General features: G+C 37.9%; 5 protein-coding genes across 6 annotated transcripts in view; 3 read left to right on the forward strand and 2 right to left on the reverse strand.

Moving 5' to 3' along the window:
* Window positions 1-164: 164 nt before the first annotated feature.
* On the forward strand, window positions 165-923 carry LOC117572433 (transmembrane protein 242). The gene is made up of 3 exons (XM_034255265.2): window positions 165-333; window positions 393-634; window positions 715-923. Exons 1-3 carry the CDS (start codon window positions 261-263, stop codon window positions 844-846), a joined length of 447 nt encoding a protein of 148 aa, XP_034111156.1. The 5' UTR covers window positions 165-260; the 3' UTR covers window positions 847-923.
* Window positions 924-1260: 337 nt separating this feature from the next.
* LOC117572426 (uncharacterized) lies at window positions 1261-2364 on the reverse strand. Its single transcript, XM_034255252.2, has 3 exons — window positions 2266-2364; window positions 1855-2204; window positions 1261-1788 (listed from the first exon to the last, which is right to left on the reverse strand). The coding sequence occupies exons 2-3, from the start codon at window positions 2054-2056 to the stop codon at window positions 1400-1402; spliced, it is 591 nt and encodes a 196-aa protein (XP_034111143.1). The 5' UTR covers window positions 2057-2204; window positions 2266-2364; the 3' UTR covers window positions 1261-1399.
* Window positions 2365-2586: 222 nt separating this feature from the next.
* On the forward strand, window positions 2587-3468 carry LOC117566542 (receptor expression-enhancing protein 3). The gene has a single exon (XM_034246087.1). The coding sequence runs from the start codon at window positions 2587-2589 to the stop codon at window positions 3466-3468; it is 882 nt and encodes a 293-aa protein (XP_034101978.1).
* Window positions 3469-3514: 46 nt separating this feature from the next.
* LOC117572425 (uncharacterized) lies at window positions 3515-4909 on the reverse strand. The gene is made up of 2 exons (XM_034255238.2): window positions 3914-4909; window positions 3515-3851 (listed from the first exon to the last, which is right to left on the reverse strand). Exons 1-2 carry the CDS (start codon window positions 4797-4799, stop codon window positions 3619-3621), a joined length of 1119 nt encoding a protein of 372 aa, XP_034111129.1. The 5' UTR covers window positions 4800-4909; the 3' UTR covers window positions 3515-3618.
* A 569-nt stretch (window positions 4910-5478) lies between these two features.
* LOC117566733 (unconventional myosin-XV) overlaps window positions 5479-19632 on the forward strand; it is a 37166-nt gene continuing 23012 nt past the window's right edge. For both annotated transcript variants that reach the window (XM_034246279.2, XM_052008678.1), the window contains exons 1-2: window positions 5479-6037; window positions 18934-19285. In XM_034246279.2, the coding sequence (XP_034102170.2) occupies window positions 19160-19285 (126 nt within the window). In that variant the 5' untranslated portion in view covers window positions 5479-6037; window positions 18934-19159. The remainder of the gene's footprint in view (window positions 6038-18933; window positions 19286-19632) is intronic.

Below are 19632 nucleotides of genomic sequence, written 5' to 3' on the forward strand. Positions count from 1 at the left end.
CATATCGTTTTGTTATTTATTAACAAGTGATTTAACGTTGCAAATAATATTATTTCAATAAAATTTGATTTTCATTGCAATATTGTTTTGCTGTTGATGTGAATGTATCGCTTTGTTTACAATGCTGTTTGTTATCGATATCGACTATCGCCGAAAATACAACTATCGCCTGGTAAAATGTATCGCTAAACGTAAATACACGATTACGACAACACGCAATAATAAAAAGGCAATAGCAGTCCTGAGCTAATAACAAAACAATGAGTGAAGCCGGCATTGCCGTTGCTGTCGATGCGCTGGCAGCGGAGAAGCAGCGAAAGTTTCGCATCCAAGGTATGCAATCCATTCGAACTCACACACACACACATAAACAATACAATCGTATTTCATAGCCGCCGCTTTCATGGGACTTGTGGGCGGCATCTCGGCGCTCTTTGGATTCTCGCGCACTCTGGCGACGGCCAAGAAGTCGGACAGCAAGGTGCTACAGCAGCAGGGCACGCGCCAGGGCCTCATCCTCATGGACGAGGGCTCCACACTAGCATTACGTGCCCTCGGCTGGGGCACACTTTATGCCGTCCTAGGCACCGGCGCCTTTTGCTATGGCGTCTGGAAGCTGAGCGGCGCCAAAGACGTGAGTTGCCCGCCCCCCCTCTTCCCCCTGCCCAACACACAAATGAGTATATTCATTAACCAACACTATTCTGTTAACAGTTCGAGGAGTTTCGACTGAAAATGGGCAACGCTTTGCCGCGCATAACCAAAGATGAACCGCCCAAAAGCCGCACGGACTTCGATGGCCTCACGGATCTGATGAAGTACTTGGCCGCCTGGGCCAAGGAGTAGTCCACACAATAGTTTATATAGCTTGTATACGCCAGTTAGTTAGACCATAGAATAAATGCCAATCATTTTCATTAATATGCTATTAATTGAACATTTAACGAACAGCCAAATGAGTTAATATATATGTACATATGTATTTATTTTAAGAGGTTTCTTAAAGAAGTAAACATTACAATCTCTGCCTTGCTTTCAATATTACTTAATTCGCAGACAAAGCTGGCTAGCTATATACAACTAAATTAATGCAAGGAAACATAATATATTTAATTTCAATGAAACATTTTTTTGCTCAATTGAAATAGTTTTCGTGTTTTTGTAAATAGTTCTTTTTTTGCTCTAAAAACCTATTTTTTTATGTCCCGGAAATGTTTTTTTTATAATTACATAAATATGCCTTTCTGAACGGATTTTATGACAATTTGGTTATTTATTTCAACAGAATATATTATTTTAGGTTTATTTAAATACTCTGAATTTATACTTTACAATGAAGAGTGAATTTTGTAGAAACAATGAATTTCCAAATGGACTTCGAGGGCATGTACAACAAATTTCAATAAGAATTTTTATCATGTTTTCGCGCCAAACATTCGCTGATGGTGTGCTTCTGGGACTCATGCACGTGGTAGGTACAGCTGTCCTTGAGACTCTCCTGGACATCCTGCATTTCCTCGAATTCCATGAGAAACCTTATGCTGTCGTCCATGAAGCTGCCATGGCCGCGTATGAAGGCGTGTAGATTGGGAGCATTTCTCAAGTATGCCTCATGCTCCGCGCTGGGTTTGTAGCAGGAGGAGGAACTTTGAGGAGATCCTTTTGAATGGCCCGAGTTCTTAATGTTGTTGGTATTGAAGGTTTCCCAAGCCGCCTTCTCCTTGTCTACGTCCGCCTTAAAGCTAGCGAGTGCTTGGTCTAACGCTTGGGAGGCGGGCAAGCAGCGTGCTGTGCATCAAATGTAAATAAACAACTCTGCATTATTTAAAACTACATGTAAAGTGTTTAACCTACGCTCATTCAAATCGAGGGTAGTGTTGAAAATGCTGCGGCGTCGGTTGTAGACAGGTTTAGCCGTCATTGTTTTGTGCAATTCCTCGGCCGCATCTTCAATGTCAATATCAGAGATATCATCGACATCGCTTAAAACTGCAGTGCGCAATTTTATAGGTTTATTTTCTGCACTCAAATTGTTTGCTGCTGCTTCGGCTTCCATTTTAAAAACAAGATTGCACAGCAGTGTGACCAAGCATTGTGTTTCAGATAATACTATTTGGAAGTACAGCAAATCTACCACATCTCTAAGCCATCACAGTATGTAAATCGCCGTTTTTGTTGCGCACTCTTAAGGATAATATTATTATCTGCAATGAGTGATAGTAAGATGAGTGCATATTTAAATATTCATGTTTTTATTGGGTATACTTGTATTTCTCTTTAGCATAGCGTAAAGTTCATTATGCATTGCCATGCTAAAACGAAGAATTATCGTTGATTATCGATAACATGGTTTATCTGACTGTTGATACGGCGCCAACTATTTAATTTGAAATGATGATTCAATAGAAAATGAAAAACACAGCAGGCATTGTTTTTTGGATTCAACCTCCTGAGGAGACTGCTCTGGCAATTCACTTGAAAAAGTGTTTTCACAAAAGAGAGAGACACGCTCCTAAAAAAAAAGTCAGAAAATTTCTTTCCTTTTATATTTCTCGTAAAATTAAACTAAAAAAAGAAAGCAGCAAGATGTTGTACGAATTCGTGGTCATGGTCATTGGGTGCGTCTATCCAGCGTACGCAACCTATTCAACTCTAAGCGGCAGCGGCAATCAGCAGTCGCAGCTCTCGTGGATGAAATATTGGATTGTGTTTGGTGGCTTCATTGTACTCCACTTCATCAGCAGCTGCATTGAGTTCTGGGTGCCATTCCTGGCCAGCTTGAAGTTGTGCCTGCTGCTCTGGCTGCTGCCCAGCATTGGAGGCGGCTGCCATCTGATACACGATGAATACATTGCGCCGCTTCTGATGCGCAATCAGGAAACAATTTATCAGACCATCGAGAGCTTGTCGCATCTGAGCTGCACTGTGCTCCGGGAGCTGGTCAAGTGGGTGTACAATCTGTTGGTGGATGTCGTGGAGAAGTGTTGGCAGCTGACACGCAATGCCAACGACATCAATGTGACGCCTCGTCTCCAGGTGGCCATCAACGAGGTGATTTCCGAGCTGCGTGCAGCGCATCAAGCGGCGGCTTTGGATGTTCCAGCGATGCAGCTGCCAGCTCTGGAGGCGGAGCAGGGACAGGAGGCGGAGAAGGAGCAGCCAGAAGAGTCTAAGCAGCAGCTGGAAGAGTTTGAGCAGCTGGAGGAGGAGTCTGAGCAGCCGGAAGAGTCTAAGCAGGTGGAGATACCGGTTGAGCTGGAGCCGAAGCCACGGGAAAAATCCGTCACCATCATCACCGCTGACGATGTGCAGCAACGCATCCAACTGGCGGAGGGGGCGAGCGCCCTTCGCATGCAGCTGAGCCAGCAATTTGCACTCAAGGAGTACTTGGTGCCCATCAACAGGCAGCTGCAAATGGAGGAAGCGGATCGCGCTTATCTCGAGTACTGCGAGGAGGAACAACATTAGAGACATCTATGGGAAGACGCAAGGGAGAACAACGCACTCCAATCTCTTACATCTTGTGCTGCTTTTAATCTAAATGAGTTTGACACACAAAAAAAAAAGAATTAAAATAAATTAAAGCCTGCTTGGAAGACGACGTCAGCTGGCTCTTTGCTATGCGGCCGCCTTGCGCTCCCGCTCCTTTTCTCGCTCCTTTTCCCGCTCCCTTTCCCTCTCCCGCTTCACCACAGGCAATCGCGTCCAGATGAATCCGCCAGTGCGATGCGTGGTGTAGTCATCGACATCGGGCAGCGGGAATGGCGTCGTGCGATCGAAATAATAATTGCTCGGCGCATGCATGATGAACTCCAGGAAGCACAGCTTGCGTGAAAGCTGCTCATCGGGACCTGCAACACGGAGACGTGTGAGAAATGAGATTTAGAAGACGACAGACAACCCGAAGTCAAACCTATCAAGTAGGTGGCGGGATCGAAACCCTCCTTGGGATCGGGACTGTCCTGTGTGGGTATCAGCCAGGTGAGGAACGCCGACTTCTCGCAGTACGCATCCACGAGCAGGCCACGAATCTGGGCATAGTACACCTTCTGCTCGCTGTCCACGATGCTCACGATATCGCCAATCTGCATGTAGCTTCCCTTGTAGAAAACGCTCTTCACGAACCGCGTCGCCGCCTGCATCCGCGGTGTCTTCTGTGCCGGCCTCTTGAACAGTGTCCGGCGACTTCGCGCATTGTTTTGTGCCTTGCCAGCGCCGCCGGCTACGTTGCCCGCCATGGAGCCAGTTGCTCCACCGCCCGTTGACTGACCATTGTGTCCATTGGCGGCGTTGCCAGCGGCCGCATTGCCGCCGCGGCCCGTTAGTTTCGCCTTGAAGCGTGTGCTCCGCGTGCTCTTTCGCAGACGCTTCATTACTGTGGGCGAACGTTGGCCATTTAGGCTGCTGCGTGTGATCTTGCCCACGCGGGGTGAGGGCGTGGCTGTGGGTGTGGGCTTGGCTTCCGCCTCGCTCTCTACGTCCATGGAAGTCGCTGCTTTGTTGGCAACCTGCTCATCCTCGGACTTTGCCTTGGATATGATTTGCTGTGCCTGCTGTTGTTGTTGTTCCTCCTTCACCTCTGCTGTGGACTTCTCCTGGTCGTCGATATCGTCCATCGTCTCGTTGGTTGTGAGGTCTGTGTCAATCTCCATTTTTACAGCATCTTCTTCAGGTGACGCGCCCAGGGCTGCAGTTGGCGACGCTGCCAGGGCTGGCGAGCAGTCCACGCAAAGCCCAGCATCCAATGCTGTGCTTGTCGTCTCTTTTTGGCACTTACTGCACTTGCTCGCTGTTGACATTGTTAGTCAATTAATCACATACAAACTGTCGCTATTGTTGATTTTAATTCAATACTTTTCAATTCCAAACAAACTAAAATGGCTCAAGCGCTACTATCAATTAGTGGTGGAGAAACATCGATGGCACTATCGATGCAACGATGACTTTGTTCTTATCGATGGTTATTTTGTTTGGTTTTTGTTTTCATTATTTTTTTTTTAATAAGTTTATGATCTATAATAATACGTTATACTAAGGGCATAATTCAAATTATTTTTTAATTGCTGTGAACACATAAAAATTTCGATAACTGCTTGCACCGCTTAAATATGTTATCGAGTATAACAGTGCCATTTTGAGTAAACTGTTGACGCACTCGACGCAATTAGGAGCACTTTGCAGGCTCCACATCTATTTAAAAGGAATTTCGCTACCCGCTCTATTAACATTACTCCGAAAAACTCACTTTTAGCTTTAACCAATTCTGTTAATTGAGTCGAGTGGATTAATGATACAGTTAGAAAAAAATAAGCTTTGTAAAATAGTGCATCTTTTTATACGCGGCTTGCAAATATATCAATATACAATCGATAGATAAATAGATATGCAATCGATCGTGGATATGAAGCTCGATAGTTTGGCCACCTCTAGTGCTTGCGCTGCCAGAGAGCGCCAATTGTCATTGTAAATTCTGTTTTATAGCTGGCAGGTCGTGTGCGCAGACTCGGTCGGTCCAATTTGAACATTTATATATTTTTTTTATAGTGCGCGCGTGCCACGAATTACTATTGCACAGCATTCACAAAGTCACAAAAGCGCAATACAAATTGTTGCCAATTATTTTTTTTTTAACAAGTGCGCGCTTAACCAATTGATACCTGCACACACACACATATACATAGATGCAAACACCTGCAGCGAGAAAAGAGAAGAAGCATAAGCAGAGAAGATCAGCAGCAGCAATAACAACAAACGTATATAATGTAGCAGAATTCTTTTAATGAGTGTGACGAAGTGACGTATATAAAAGAAGAAGAACACGGTACGCTTAAAAAAAAGAGCTCACAACTCACACATACATAGAAGTTCAAATAAAAATCACAAATACAAAGAAATCATATAAAGTACAAACGTGGACAACAACGTCGACAATAACAACGGCAACGACTGAGCAGGGAGCAGAGAGGGAGAGAGAGAGAGCAACAACAGTTAACAACTGAAACGAACGAGGGAGCTGCGAACAACAACAACAAAGCAGGTAAGTGATAAATGAGCGCATGCAACAAGTACGAACTCTTTCAACTCCGGCTCGATATCGATAATCGATAACTAGCCCAAAAATGTCATTGCCAAAACTAACAAGTAGTTGGCAACTTTGCGTTTTGTTCTGTGTGCCAGTTCGCACAAATTCAGTTAGTTGGCAACTCCAAAAACGAGTCAAACAATCAAACGGCACTTTATTTTCTTCTGTTTCTGTTTCGTTTAGTTATTTTCTTCTTTTTTTTTGCGATTGTCCGGTTTGCCGGCAAAGTGGGGGCCAAATAGCATCCACAGCGACAATGAAATCCACATTAGCTGCTGCAGTAGCAATAGCAAATTGCGATTTGTTGACGATGCTTAGGAATGTTTGCTTATTATGCGCATGATCTCATCAGATTAGAATCTAATATGATGTTATACACACAGAGTCCACAGTACACAGTCCACAACAACAGTGCTGTGTAAAATCCTATTACAGGTAATTCGATGCTGCAACCAGCTGTGGAACCTGTTCAACGTCAACTTCAACTTCAACTTGTTGCCTCTTCTTCCTCTTCATCTTCTCGTTCTTGTTGCTGTTCCTGTTCTTTGTGTCGCTTCTGATTGGAAGATTGGAGATTGGGCTGTTGCAGATCGATTTCAGAGTTTATTTCATTTTAACGGTGCTTTCCCCACAAAAGTTGCATAAGTGTGTAGAGAGGGTGTGAAGGTGGATGAGAGAAGAGACAGGGGTTGGAGAGGGAAAAGCAAGTGCAATCGAATCAGAACTCGACTTGCGTCGCTCATTCAACTTAATTCGATATTCGCTACGCAATTGAACATTGAAGGGGAAACATAAGGAAGAGTGGGAAAGAGAGCGAGAGGGGAAGGGGTATAGAGGCCATTTTGGCAAATCACGACGAGAGAAGCATTGCAACGGTATTCGAAGCCGAACAGTTAAGCGTGCAGAAATATTAAAAAGCAAAGCGCACAACAACAACAACAACAAAGGCAATCAAAAGCGAAAAAAGCTAAAGTAGCTGGAAGAGAGAGAAAAAAGCGAGTAAAAAATTGGTAGAAGTAAGACAGCAACAACAACAACAACAACAAAAACTGGTTCCGGCCGCCAAAGAATTCCGCATTGGCCACTCGACTATGGAATTGCTTCGTCTCAACTCTCAACTGAGACTCTTTGTGTGCGTGTGAGTGTGTGTGTGTGTGTATGTGTGTGTGCCACTTCCGTATACAACGTACAACTTACGCCCCAGCTATGCTCTTTTCTCTCCGTCTCTCTTTCGACATTCTTAGTTCACGTTCGTTGCCTCAGTCTTTTGTTTTTTCCCTCGTTTCGCTTCTTCGTTCTTGCTGCGGCTTTCCAAGAGTGGCCACAGAAATAGCCGACAGTGCAACAATAACAAAATGCATAACAAAGACAAGCACAGAGAGTAGAGAAAGAGAGAGAGAGAGAGAGAGAGAGAGAGTGAGAGAAAGAGAGAGAGAGTAGTGTATGCTAATGTGACAAAGATGTTAATTGGCTTTTACTTTATTCAAACAAAATACTTAGTCACAGCGGATACCACAACAAGCAAAAGACAACGAACAACGAACAACAACAACTACTACAAACAACAACAACAACTACGAACAACAACAACAACTACGAACAACAACAACAACTACGAACAACAACAACAACTACGAACAACAACAACAACTACAACAAGAGCGACAATAGAAAGACACAAATCCATCAGAGAGAAATTTAATTTAGTTGTCGAGCCATCATCATCTGCATTCGAGTTGAGTTCGACGCCGATTTCCTTTTCGCATTCTTTCACACTTCGATGTTAACGCTAACGATAACAATAACGATAAGAAGATGCTGCTATTTGCACTCATAAAGCATCAAATAGACAACTCTTCGTGTAGTTCGAAAGAAGCATAAAGTGCTAAAATACAGTCAGAGATATTATTAGATTTGAAATTCATCTCAGAGAAATATTTTAAATTCCAAAACAAAAAATTAATGAAATAACATACCTTTAATTGAAATGCTAAATTATTATAGTATTATAAATATTATAGTATTTCAGTTATTTCTGTATTTTTAGGACTTTTTTTTTGGAAGTGTTTAGTTTACCTTTCGTAGAGTTTCTGATGTCGTATCGAACTGATTTCATCTCAGAAATATTTTGAATTGCAAAAAGAAAAGAAATAATAATTGATAATTAATTGATGATTGAACTGTAGAGGCTGAAATTTGAAGTAAAGCGAGAAATATTAATATACTTAAAGTATTTCAAGATTTGGTGGTGTTTAGTTGAAGAAGTAAAACAACTACTGAAGTATTTTTAGCTACATAATTTTTCACGAAAAACAAAAGTACTAAAGTAATATTTTCATAAATATTATACACACTTTTTTATTATTATATTAGGTCTAATCAAATTGACTTCAATTGAGAGAAATAGTTTGAATAAAGTGAAAGAAATATCTTCAGATTTTTGTAGTTTTCCATTCTGAAACTAAAAGTTATGCGACTAATAGAAGAATCTTGTACAAAGAAATCATTTAAAGATATAGCTTATTATTATTATATTTTAGATTTATATCTATATATGGGCAATTCTCTGATGTCGAATGCGACATTTGTACGCATTCAAACTGAAAAAAAACGTGTGCCAAGACATTATTTTAATTTTGTAAAAATTGAAACTTATAGCTCTCGGTTAGCACTATAATTGGTGCTAAGATGGATTTTGGGCAATTGTTCGTTTTCAAGAAAATTGCAAAAATGTTGCGCATTCGCACGCGACAAAAACAGAAGTTACTTTTTCAAAAACCAGTTCAAGCACTAATTTCAGCGAAACGTGATGAAAGATTTTAATGCAATTAATTTTAATGTATTATGCATATATTTATCTAAATAGTGTATTTGGTTTGACTTAAAAATATTAAGTTGTTTTTTTTTTAAATTAAATTTTAATCACTGTCGCACGCGACATGTCGCACGCGACATTTTTTCCATCATACTTTTCATGCTGTTTTTTTTCACTTTTTAAGATCATTTGAAGAGCATATGAAGCATTTTCATAGTTTTTAATATATTCAATATATATTTTTATTTTCAACTGAAATTTTATACTTTAAAAAATAACTTTAATAAAGGTAAACAAAACGTAATATATTCATATCATGTACATTAGAAACATAATTACCTATGTATCTTAAATTACATCATTAATGTCAAAACATTTTTTTTATGAATATACTGTTCTAGTAGATTTCGTTTGTTGGCCATTTCAGCCAAACAAATTCATTTGGTTTATACCCGGTATACTGTGCACATTCATTCTATCATTGTTTATAATGACAAAGTCTCAATTGGCGCTTATGACATGCAATTTATATTGTTTTTTGCACATAAAAAGAGTATGCATCATCTACATTAAAAAAAAAATAATTTAATGAAAAAAAAAAAAATTTTTTTTTTTGTTATGTCGCACGCGACAAACTTTCAAAAATTCTTAAAAATTAAGTTGTGCTTATATTCATCCAAATTTTATTTTATTATATTTGGTAACAAAATATGTGTTTGGACACAATTTTGCATGCTCAATGGACAAAAACTTTAGATGCACTCATAACAAATGCTGTTTTTCACTGTCGCACGCGACAAAAATAGAAGCTGATTAGCTGAAAAGAAATTTACCGTTATTAGCTATTGCATCATTTCTTTTATATATTTTGTATATTCCTTGGATATTAAACAAGATATTAAACTAAGGGTATCAATGCATACTGACCCCCTTTAAGGAAATGAATCAAAACAAAACTTGCAGTAGAAATGTTCAAAACAGAACTTTTGCTCATCTTGGACTTTGCATTGAAATTTTTCAAAATGTGTTATGAGTAAATGGAAAAATCGTTTATATTAGTTAAATGTAATATTTTCCCTATAAACAAATGTGAAGAAAACATGCTTTTATAGAGTTTGAATTTTTTGGCGCCGGTTGCACTTTCTAGAGAATTGCCCATATATTGAAATTGATTTAAATTCAGTGAAATATTTCAAAAGAGTGTGTTTTATTGTAAACAGATTCTTATCTTTAAATTTTTGAGAAAAAAGTTCTTTAAAAGATTTGTATAGAGTAGTTTTCTTTGTTCAATCTTTAATGTTTAGTAATTGTAGTCACATCGAAGCCTCATGTCTCATGTTTCATGCAATCTAGTGTTTTTTGAGCTGCATGGTATATTTGGATTGTCTTAGTATATTTTAGTATCGTATCTGTATTTTGTACACTTCGGTGTATTTTGAATGTCATAGTATATTCGTTATACCAAATATAGCCTTCGGTATATTTTAGTATTTTGTCGGTATGTTGTACTCGTTGGTATATATTGAATGTTATACTATACTAATATACCAAATATAGCTAACGGCATATTTTAATATATTTTCGGTATTCAATGCACTATGGTATATTTCAAATGTCTTAGTATATAAATATACCGTCAGTATATTTTCGGTACTTTATATATTATGGTATATTTTGAATGTCTGAGTATATAAATATACCAAATGTAGCCATCGGTATATTCTCGATATTTTATGCACTGTTGTCTTAGGTATTTTTTTTTAGTATCTTATCGCTATATTGTACACTTTGGTATATTTTGAATGTCATAGTATATGGATATACCAAATATGGCCATAGGTACATATATTGTAGTATATTTTTCACTCTGTGATCTTTGGTAACTGTAGTCACATCGATAACGCACCTTGATGTTTCATGCCTCATGTTGCACATTTAGCAAATGCGCCCACACAGCGACAAAGTCCACATTTGCCGCATGCGTCCCACTTAACATCCACATCAGGCTGCAGCTGCTCGTTGTTGTTTGTTGCTTGTTGGAGGCGTCTCAATGCGGCTCCCTTTTTTATTTTTATTTTTAGTTTTTTGCTTGTGTTGCGGGTGCGGCAGCTAGCAACGTGCAACAGCAACAGCAAAAGCAACAACAACTGTAAACGCACAACTAGTTGAAAAGCTGGCAAAGAAGAAGAAAAAAAAAAAGAGCAACAACAAAACAAATCATGCGGCGCACCCTAGAAAAAAAGCAACGGCAACAACTGCGAATAGCAACACGAATGCTTTTTAGAATAACTTAATGACAGCAACAGCAACAACAACAATAACAACAGCGGCAATAATAATAATCAGAAACAACAACAACAAATGTTGTCTCGCACTTTCAATTGTCTTTTGCATGCAATGGAAATGGCAACAACAACAACAGCAACAATAACAACAACAACTAATGAAAACAACTCGCTGAAAATTTCCCTTTTTGTTTTCAGTCTGCAAGCAAGAGAGTGTGTGTTTGTGTGTGTGTTTATATGTGTGTGTGTGCGGGTGATCGATGAGCAACAACAACATCAACAACAACAACAAACAGTGGCACAAACTTTGTCTCTTGACTCTGCGCAAAGGTTTATTGGCCTTTTGGCTCACTGCGTGTCTGTGTTTCTGTCTATGTGTGTGTTTGTGTGTGTGTGTGTGCGTGTGTCGCCGATTTAGTCAAGTTTGCTTATAGCCATTTGACTTGGCCCTGGTGTTAGTGAAATCGTGCGCCGACAACACAAACATCAACAAAACACAACACAAACATCATCGACATCGACATCAACTTCGAGTTTGAACTTCTTGCTAAATATATTTTGTCTTTCCACATGAAATTTTCTATCCATATGTGTGTGCGTGTGTGTGTGTGAAGTCGTGTCTGCTGTGTGTAAGGGGGCGGAAGGCGGGGCAGCAGACATTAAGCGGCTTAGTTCAGAGCAGCATCCTCAAATAATTTGTGACTAGTCACTGAGCGGCCAATAACTCAGTCGACTTGGCTCCACAAAGCAGCACAACTCAACAGCAACAGATGAAGAAGAAGAAACAGATGAGGAAGAACAAGCAGAAGAAGAGGAGTAGAGAAGAGACAGAGACAGAGATGAGCTGGACAACAAGGAGGCAGGCAGCTTTCTAGATTACGCGATAAATCACTCGCAAGTTGCTTTGAACACACTTTTCATTTAATTCGCATTTTGAACAAGATTAATGTCGACTATATTTTATTTATTATCGTGGTGAAGCTCTTTAATTATGGCACTATGTGGTTCTCAATAGTTTCTGAATCGTTTTTATCAATTCTTATTGCATTAATTGAAGACTTCAATTATCGCTTTATGATTGCATTCGATTTACATTGAAATCATTTCTAACACGATTAATGTCTACTATGCTTATCAAAGTTTTGGTAAAGTTTATTAAAGGTTCCGCTAGTCACTGAATAGTTTTCGGGTGATATCAATTTCATTTTAAATAATTATTTTTTTTTTATTTAATTCATATTTTAATTTCGATGCTCATTAAATATAGCACTAATCTAATAAGAACTGTTTTGGTGGACAATTTGATATACTTTATACTGTATGGTATATTTTGAGTGACCAAATACAGCATTCGGTATATTCTTCGGTATTTTGTATTGGTGTATTCTGAATGTCATATTTTATATGAATGTCATACCAAATAAAGCCTTTGGATATATTTTATATTTTGGCGGTATTTTGTGCACTATGGTATATTTTTAATGTCATAATATATCGATCTAGTATATTCTTCAATGCATTTTTGTGCCTTTTCGGTATATTGATTTGATTTATATCAAAAATAATACCGCACTGTGACAGTATATCAATATACCATTCTGTATAGTCGGTATTTTTACACTATGTTATATTTTGAATGATGTCGAAATATACCGTTATGCCATATATAGCGTTCGGTATATTTTTATACTTAATAGTATATTTTGAATATCATAGTATATTGATATACCAAGTATAGGTTTCAGTATATTTTTAGTACTTATTCGGTATTTATATATTTCGGTATATTTTGAATGTCATATTATATTAATGTACCAAATGTAGACTTTAGTATTTTTTAGTATCTTTTCGGTATATTAATATGGTATATATTAAGAATAATACTATAGTGATGGTATATCAAGGCTGTAGCTTTATTACTTGTTAAATACTCGGCTGATCATTAATAGTTTTCTAATTCGAATTACATTAAATTGAAAATGGAATTTTTAAATCAAGTTCCTTATCGCTTTTTGATCAAAGTGGAGATAGCAAACTTAATTGGATTAAATAGAAAACTTTAATTCTGAAGCGCGTTCTTTATCTTGATTGTTGATCAAAGATGCATTCGATTCGCATCGCATCGAAATCGAATGAAATCGCGCACTCGATGCGCTTCATATCGTGTTGTCTTCTCTTGAGTTGCGTTGTTTTTGTGTTGCATGCTGCGCGAGCGCGTGTTGCGATTGTGCAGAAATGCGAAGAAACGCGAAGCAAGTTGAAAGTAAAATCAAAGCAAAGCTAAATAAATTAAATGCAATTTGCGGTTCGACAAACTGCGTCAATTAAAGGCGCCATGACTATTTATTGGGATTGATATCGAATCCCAAATCAAACAATGTGTGTGTGTGTGTGTGTTTGTTAAATAAAATAATTAAACGGCACATATTTTGTGCGTGCCATAAAAATGGAAATTGAAACTGAAACTCAAAATGAAATTGAAAATGAATGATGAAGATGGAGATGAATCTTTCGTCTTGTCAAAAGTTTCACTCGCCATGCGTGTGTGTGTGTGTGTGCTTTGGACTGTTAGCAGCCACTCCCCAAAGTCTAAGGCGCGGCGCGGCGCAAAGCTTCTTCAAATGAATGCGAATGAGTTGTCAAGGGAGCTGCTGCGAGCTATGCCAAGAATCTGGCACACAAATCAATTCAAGCCTCGCCAACACTAGAAACTGGCTCTGGCCACACACACACATATACATACACACACACACACGCACACACACATAGCTTAACATCTGTGCAGGTGCGGGCAACGTTTGTCTCAAGTGTTTTGTCTCATAAACACACAAATTTATGACTCACACACACATACACACACATAAACACTCGCACACACACACATAAACGCTCGCACACACACACACACATAAACACTCGCACACACACATAAACACTCGCACACACACACACACACACTGTTGCAGTGATAACAAATAGCTTTAGAAATCGAAATGCTGTGGGGAATTTTTAGCGCATTTTGTCATGGGAAAACAGACAGACCACCAAAAAAATGTGAAATAAAAACAGAAAGATTTTGGAAAAGACTTAGGAAACGAACTTGCCTTCAAAAGACTCAGGCAACGAACTTGCGCACATTTTTTTATATCTGAAACGACTTAGGCAACGAACTTGCGCGCATTTTTGAAAAAGACTTAGGCAACGAACTGACCCAGGCTATCATGCTATACGTATTAACGGCATTTGACTACCACGAACTGACTGTGGGGTGGGGCAGCCTCTCTCCGATGATCCCCTTGACTGGAACCTTGAACTGGCCACAACACAAAAGCACAGACAGCGGACAACTCTTCGTAGGTCACTTTACGAGTTCAAGAAACTTCTCACAACACACACCGTTTATGGCTTACAGCTTACAGCTTGACCACGCCCTCATTTGCATTTTATTAGTCGAATCTTGGCTGAGCGCTATTAAAACACGCTCGCTGCTTCGAAAAAGATCTGCATAATTGAACCGTTAAGTAATGAGCGCTAAGATTGTAATACATAATACCATAACTGATATAGAAGAAGGCACATTTAATTACATTTTAAATTGAAATGTGTGGAAATAATCATATTAGAGTACATAAAGAAGTTTCTTAGGGAAATTGAAATAATTATATTGAAGTAGATGATAAAGTTTCTTAAATGGAACATCTATACAGATAACTTTATTATAATAAATTGAAGTATTTGAAAACTGTGGAAATAATAATATTATAGTAAAGAGGTTTCTTAGATAAATTGAAGTATTTGAAAGGTGTGGAAATAATAATATTGGAGTACACCAAGAAATTTCATTAAAGAAACAATTAATGGAATAATAATTTTGGTATATACGGGAGTTTTTCCAAAAACATCTATAAATTGATATACTTTAAAAGTAATATTTGTATAGAACACTTTATTATAATAACTTGCAATATTTGAAAATAATAATATCATAGCACATAAAGAATTTTCTTTAAAGAAACTTTCGTACAGATCATTTTATTACAATCAATTGAAATATTAGAAGTGTGTGAAAATAATAATAAATTTCCGTAAAGCAACACTTACATTTATTACTATAAATAGTATGTGTAATATTTGAAAAGTGTGAAAATAATCTCAAAGTATTTGAAAGTTTGAAATTAATACATATTATACATAGTACACAAAGAAATTTCTTTGAAAAAAAAATTTGCATAGAACACTTTATTATAATAAATATAAATATTTGAAAATATAAATAGTATCATGGTGCACAAATAAATTTAATGAAAGAAACAGAGAAAGTAATAATAATATTATAGCATATAAAGAGGTTTTTTCAAAGAAACATCTAAACTTAAATTGAAATATTTATTTTATTTAGAAATAATAAAAATATTAAGAAAGTTATCCACTGTGAATAAAAGCAAAACAGTGCGGTATTCATTTTAAAATATACTTAATTGAAATATATATAAAATACACCAAATTAACATACCACAAAAACACTAAAAATATACCGAATTATTTATTTGGTACATTGATATAGAACTACATTAAAAATACTGCAAAATAAACCACATTTCAAATTTATGAATTTTAAAATACACCACAAATTCTTTATTTGGTATATTTTTGATATAGTACTACATTAAAAATATATAAAAATAGATATTGCTTAACATATTTAAGGCAATTTCTTGCAAGTACATATTAAAAAGCACAAACAAATATTTAACCTTTAAAAAAAAACTACCAATTTGATACTAAACTAAATATCAAACGATTTTATGAGCAAACAAATATTCAATGATCGAATTCTTTTGGATGCACGATTTGAAAGCAGTCGCGAGTGTTTCGCAATCATTGATTACACATGAGAACTTCCATTAAATGGCCGAAGTGTTGTTGCTGCCAATGTTGTTGTTATTGTTGTTGTAGTGGTTGTTGTTGTTGCTGTTGGGACAACATAGACATCGACATAGATATTGACTGCAGGCAAGGCAGCAAAGCAGCAAAGCAGCAAAGCAAGTAACAGCGGGCAGCGACGTCTTAGCATTGGAATGCGGTCGAACTCGACTCGAGTCGAGTTGAGATTTGTTGTAGAGAGAGAGACAGAGAGAAAGAGAGAGAAGGAGGGCGAACGAAAGGGAGGCAAGAGAGAGAGATAGAGAGAGAGCCAGGTGTACGCGTGGAATAAATGACCGGCTGACTGAGTGACTGACTGAGTGAGTGAATGACTGACTGACTGACTGACTGAATGGATCAATAAATGAATGACTGACAGCTGCCAGTTTCGAGCATATTTCGTATTTCGTATCTTGTTAGCCAAATCGCCTCGCCAAACAAGTTGGTTGAATGCTCGCTGCTCTCTTTTTCTTTCCCCCTTTCGCGCTCTCTATTGACTTTGTCAATTCGCAGACACTTGTCTGGCCATTTAGCACACAATTTGTTGGCCAAATCCGCAGACAAAGCTAAGCTCTAACCAAACTCTAAATCCAAATTCAGTTCGAGCATCAAATGCGAGTGCGCGCGCATTGCTTTAAAATTACAAATAACAACAAAAGCAGCAACAGTGTTTGTTGCTGTTGTAGTTGTTGTTGTTGTTTTGGGCATAAATATTTATGTTAAAGGCTTTTGCCGCTAAACAGGTGAAAGTTTGTCTCACCAAAAGGTAATCAGCACCAGCAACAAAAACAACAACAACATCGACCACAACATTGCCAAAGTATGAGTCGAGTCTTTTGGGTTTTGGCCATGGCTATTTAGTATTCTTGACATCAGCATTTGTTTTTGGTCTCGACTTTTGGGCGTCCGCATTTCATATTTAACATATTCATTTCTTTATTTATTTTTATGAAATTCTTGGACAATTTCTTAACGAAGCTGAATTCCCTTTTTGGCGATTCATTAATTCAATTTTAATCATCCATTCTTTTTGCCGATTTTTCATTAGTATTTGCCGCTTTTTTTTTGTTTGATAAATTTGTATCTGGGCCAAATTGTAGTTATAACTTTGCCCTGCTTGGGAATCCAACGCAGATGAACAAAAATCTAATTTGAACTGAAGGTGAAAGCGAATTCTTATATCGAAATTCGCCAAGAGCTTGTTGTCGAAAGTTCTGGACTCTCTATTTTAATAATTATGAATCAATTGATAATCCCAAAAGTCAAAAGTGAAAAAGCTTTACAGTTGTAATTGTTGTTTTTTTTTTTATTGAGAAAGCATCATGGGAAAATATTCTCTCTCTCGACTGAATCTTGAGTGAGTGATTGCAACTTGTAAATTGCTTTTTTTTTTTCTTTTACTGCTGACATTTGGCAGTTGTTAAACAATTGCTGCTGTCATCCCATTGTATGAGTAATTTATGATATTCGCCCTTGCATTTCATTGCATTTAAAAAAAAAAGAGATAAAGGGGGTAGGTTGAAGGGAAATGTAAACACAAATATGAAATCATAATGAAAATAATAAGCGTGAAAGAAAAACGATGAACAAAAAAAGTTACTTTCATTGAATTTCATTGAGCAGCAAATGGCCCTCGTTGCTGTTGCATCCCCTCTCCTCTCACACTCCTTTCCCCCCTCTTTCGCCATTCGCCATTCACCCCTCCCCAACAGCGAGGAGTGACAATGACAGTAGTCAGACACAGCGTTGACAATCACTTGTGAATGGCAAAAGCCAAAGCGAGCAACCAACCAACTGACTGACTGACTGAGCGAGGTCTCTGATAAGCATTCCGATGCCCTGTACTTGCAGTTACGTTAGGGTATGCCAGAGTTGTGATCCAAATGAAAAGAGCGTGAAGTGATTATGTTTTATGAATTCGTTTTGCAATTGCATAAATTGCCAACTAAACTTTCTATAAATATTTATCAAACTGATCAAGTACGAAAGCTGCAGTCGAGGGTGTTTTCAATAAAACCATATACTAAAAATTTTTCAAAGTAATATACCGAAAAATGCTGAAATATACCGAAGGCTATATTTGGTAAATTAATATAGCACTACATTACAAATATATACCATAGACCACAAAATAAACCTGATTGTCAGACAAATCATTCCGAAAATATACCGAATTAATATACCGAAAAATACTAATATATACCGCAGGTTGTATTTGATATATTGTTATAGTACTACACTTAAAATATACCATAAAACACAAAAGCAGTTTAAAAATAACTCGGTATATTTATACCATATAATATACCAAAAAAATACTAACATATAAAGGTGCATTTTTGAAGTTAAACTAAAGTTAAGCTAAGGATTGATACACACAACTTTTCTTCCCAATATATAACTTATTCCATTTTATCGAAATTTAAGAAAGTTTAATTACAAAACAAATTACTTCTATTCCGATCTTAACTCTGTTTCTAACAATCGCATTAACAACATTAATGGGCATCTCCTCGTCGATCAAGTGTAGAGTGCAGAGCGCAGCTTGTTGTTACTTACTCTGGAGTTTAATATGCCAGAGGCAGTGGCATTTGATGTATACAACTGAAATAATTACGTGAATTTTTTCTGTGGTGTGATGTTTTTATTTGGTTTGTTTTCGGTTTTTTTTTTTGCGAGTTTGTTATTGTTGAATTTTGCTGTTTTTGTGATATTTTTTTTTTTTTTTTTGCGGTGGCTGTGAAATGTTGCGAGCTACTGTCAAATCGTAGCTGAATCTGAATTCCAATCTGAAACTAATCAAATTCAAATGCCATTTGTATTTGCAGCAATGCATCAGCCAGCAGCCTGAAGCTTTGGACGTCTCCCCACAATCCCCTTTTGGACTCTGCAGAGAGAAGAGAAGAGAGACGAGACGAGACGAGATTGGAAAACAATCGTCATCAAGATCATCATCCGAGACAACTGAGAGATTTGCACATAATTGTTGCAGGGTGAAAGGACTGAACGAGGTGCAGATCTAGTGCGGAGAGAGAGAGCGGAGCTTCAGGGATCATGGACTGGGCCGAAGGGGATCTCGTGTGGTTCGATCCCGGGGTGGGTCATCCCATTCCCGGCGAGATCCAGGAGGTGCATCGCGCTGCTCAAGTGATTGTCGTCCAGGCAATGATCAAGGGCAAGGTAAGTGTCCGTGTCCGTGTCCACCAACTGCTGACAGTCACTGTCACTGTCACTGTGCATAAATTTCACACATTTTGTTGGCCAAGGGCTGCGGCTGCTCAGCTGCGCGTCAGCAAATATTTCATGAATGCTTTTCACTATTTTCACTTGTCGTCGTCAAGCAAAACACGAATTGCGTTGTTTTTGGCACTTGGAATTCACGGCGTGCCATTTGTCGCTTCTCACTTATGTGTACTTATACTTACTATAAACTATATACCCTGTGCCCATAAAATCCCCATAATTGGGTATACTAAAAGCAGCACTAAAAACTATCGCCACTTGAAGTGGAGTGAATAACCTGTTGT

The sequence above is a fragment of the Drosophila albomicans genome, chromosome X (assembly GCF_009650485.2).
Source record: "Drosophila albomicans strain 15112-1751.03 chromosome X, ASM965048v2, whole genome shotgun sequence".
NCBI classification, from domain to species: Eukaryota; Metazoa; Arthropoda; class Insecta; order Diptera; family Drosophilidae; genus Drosophila; species Drosophila albomicans.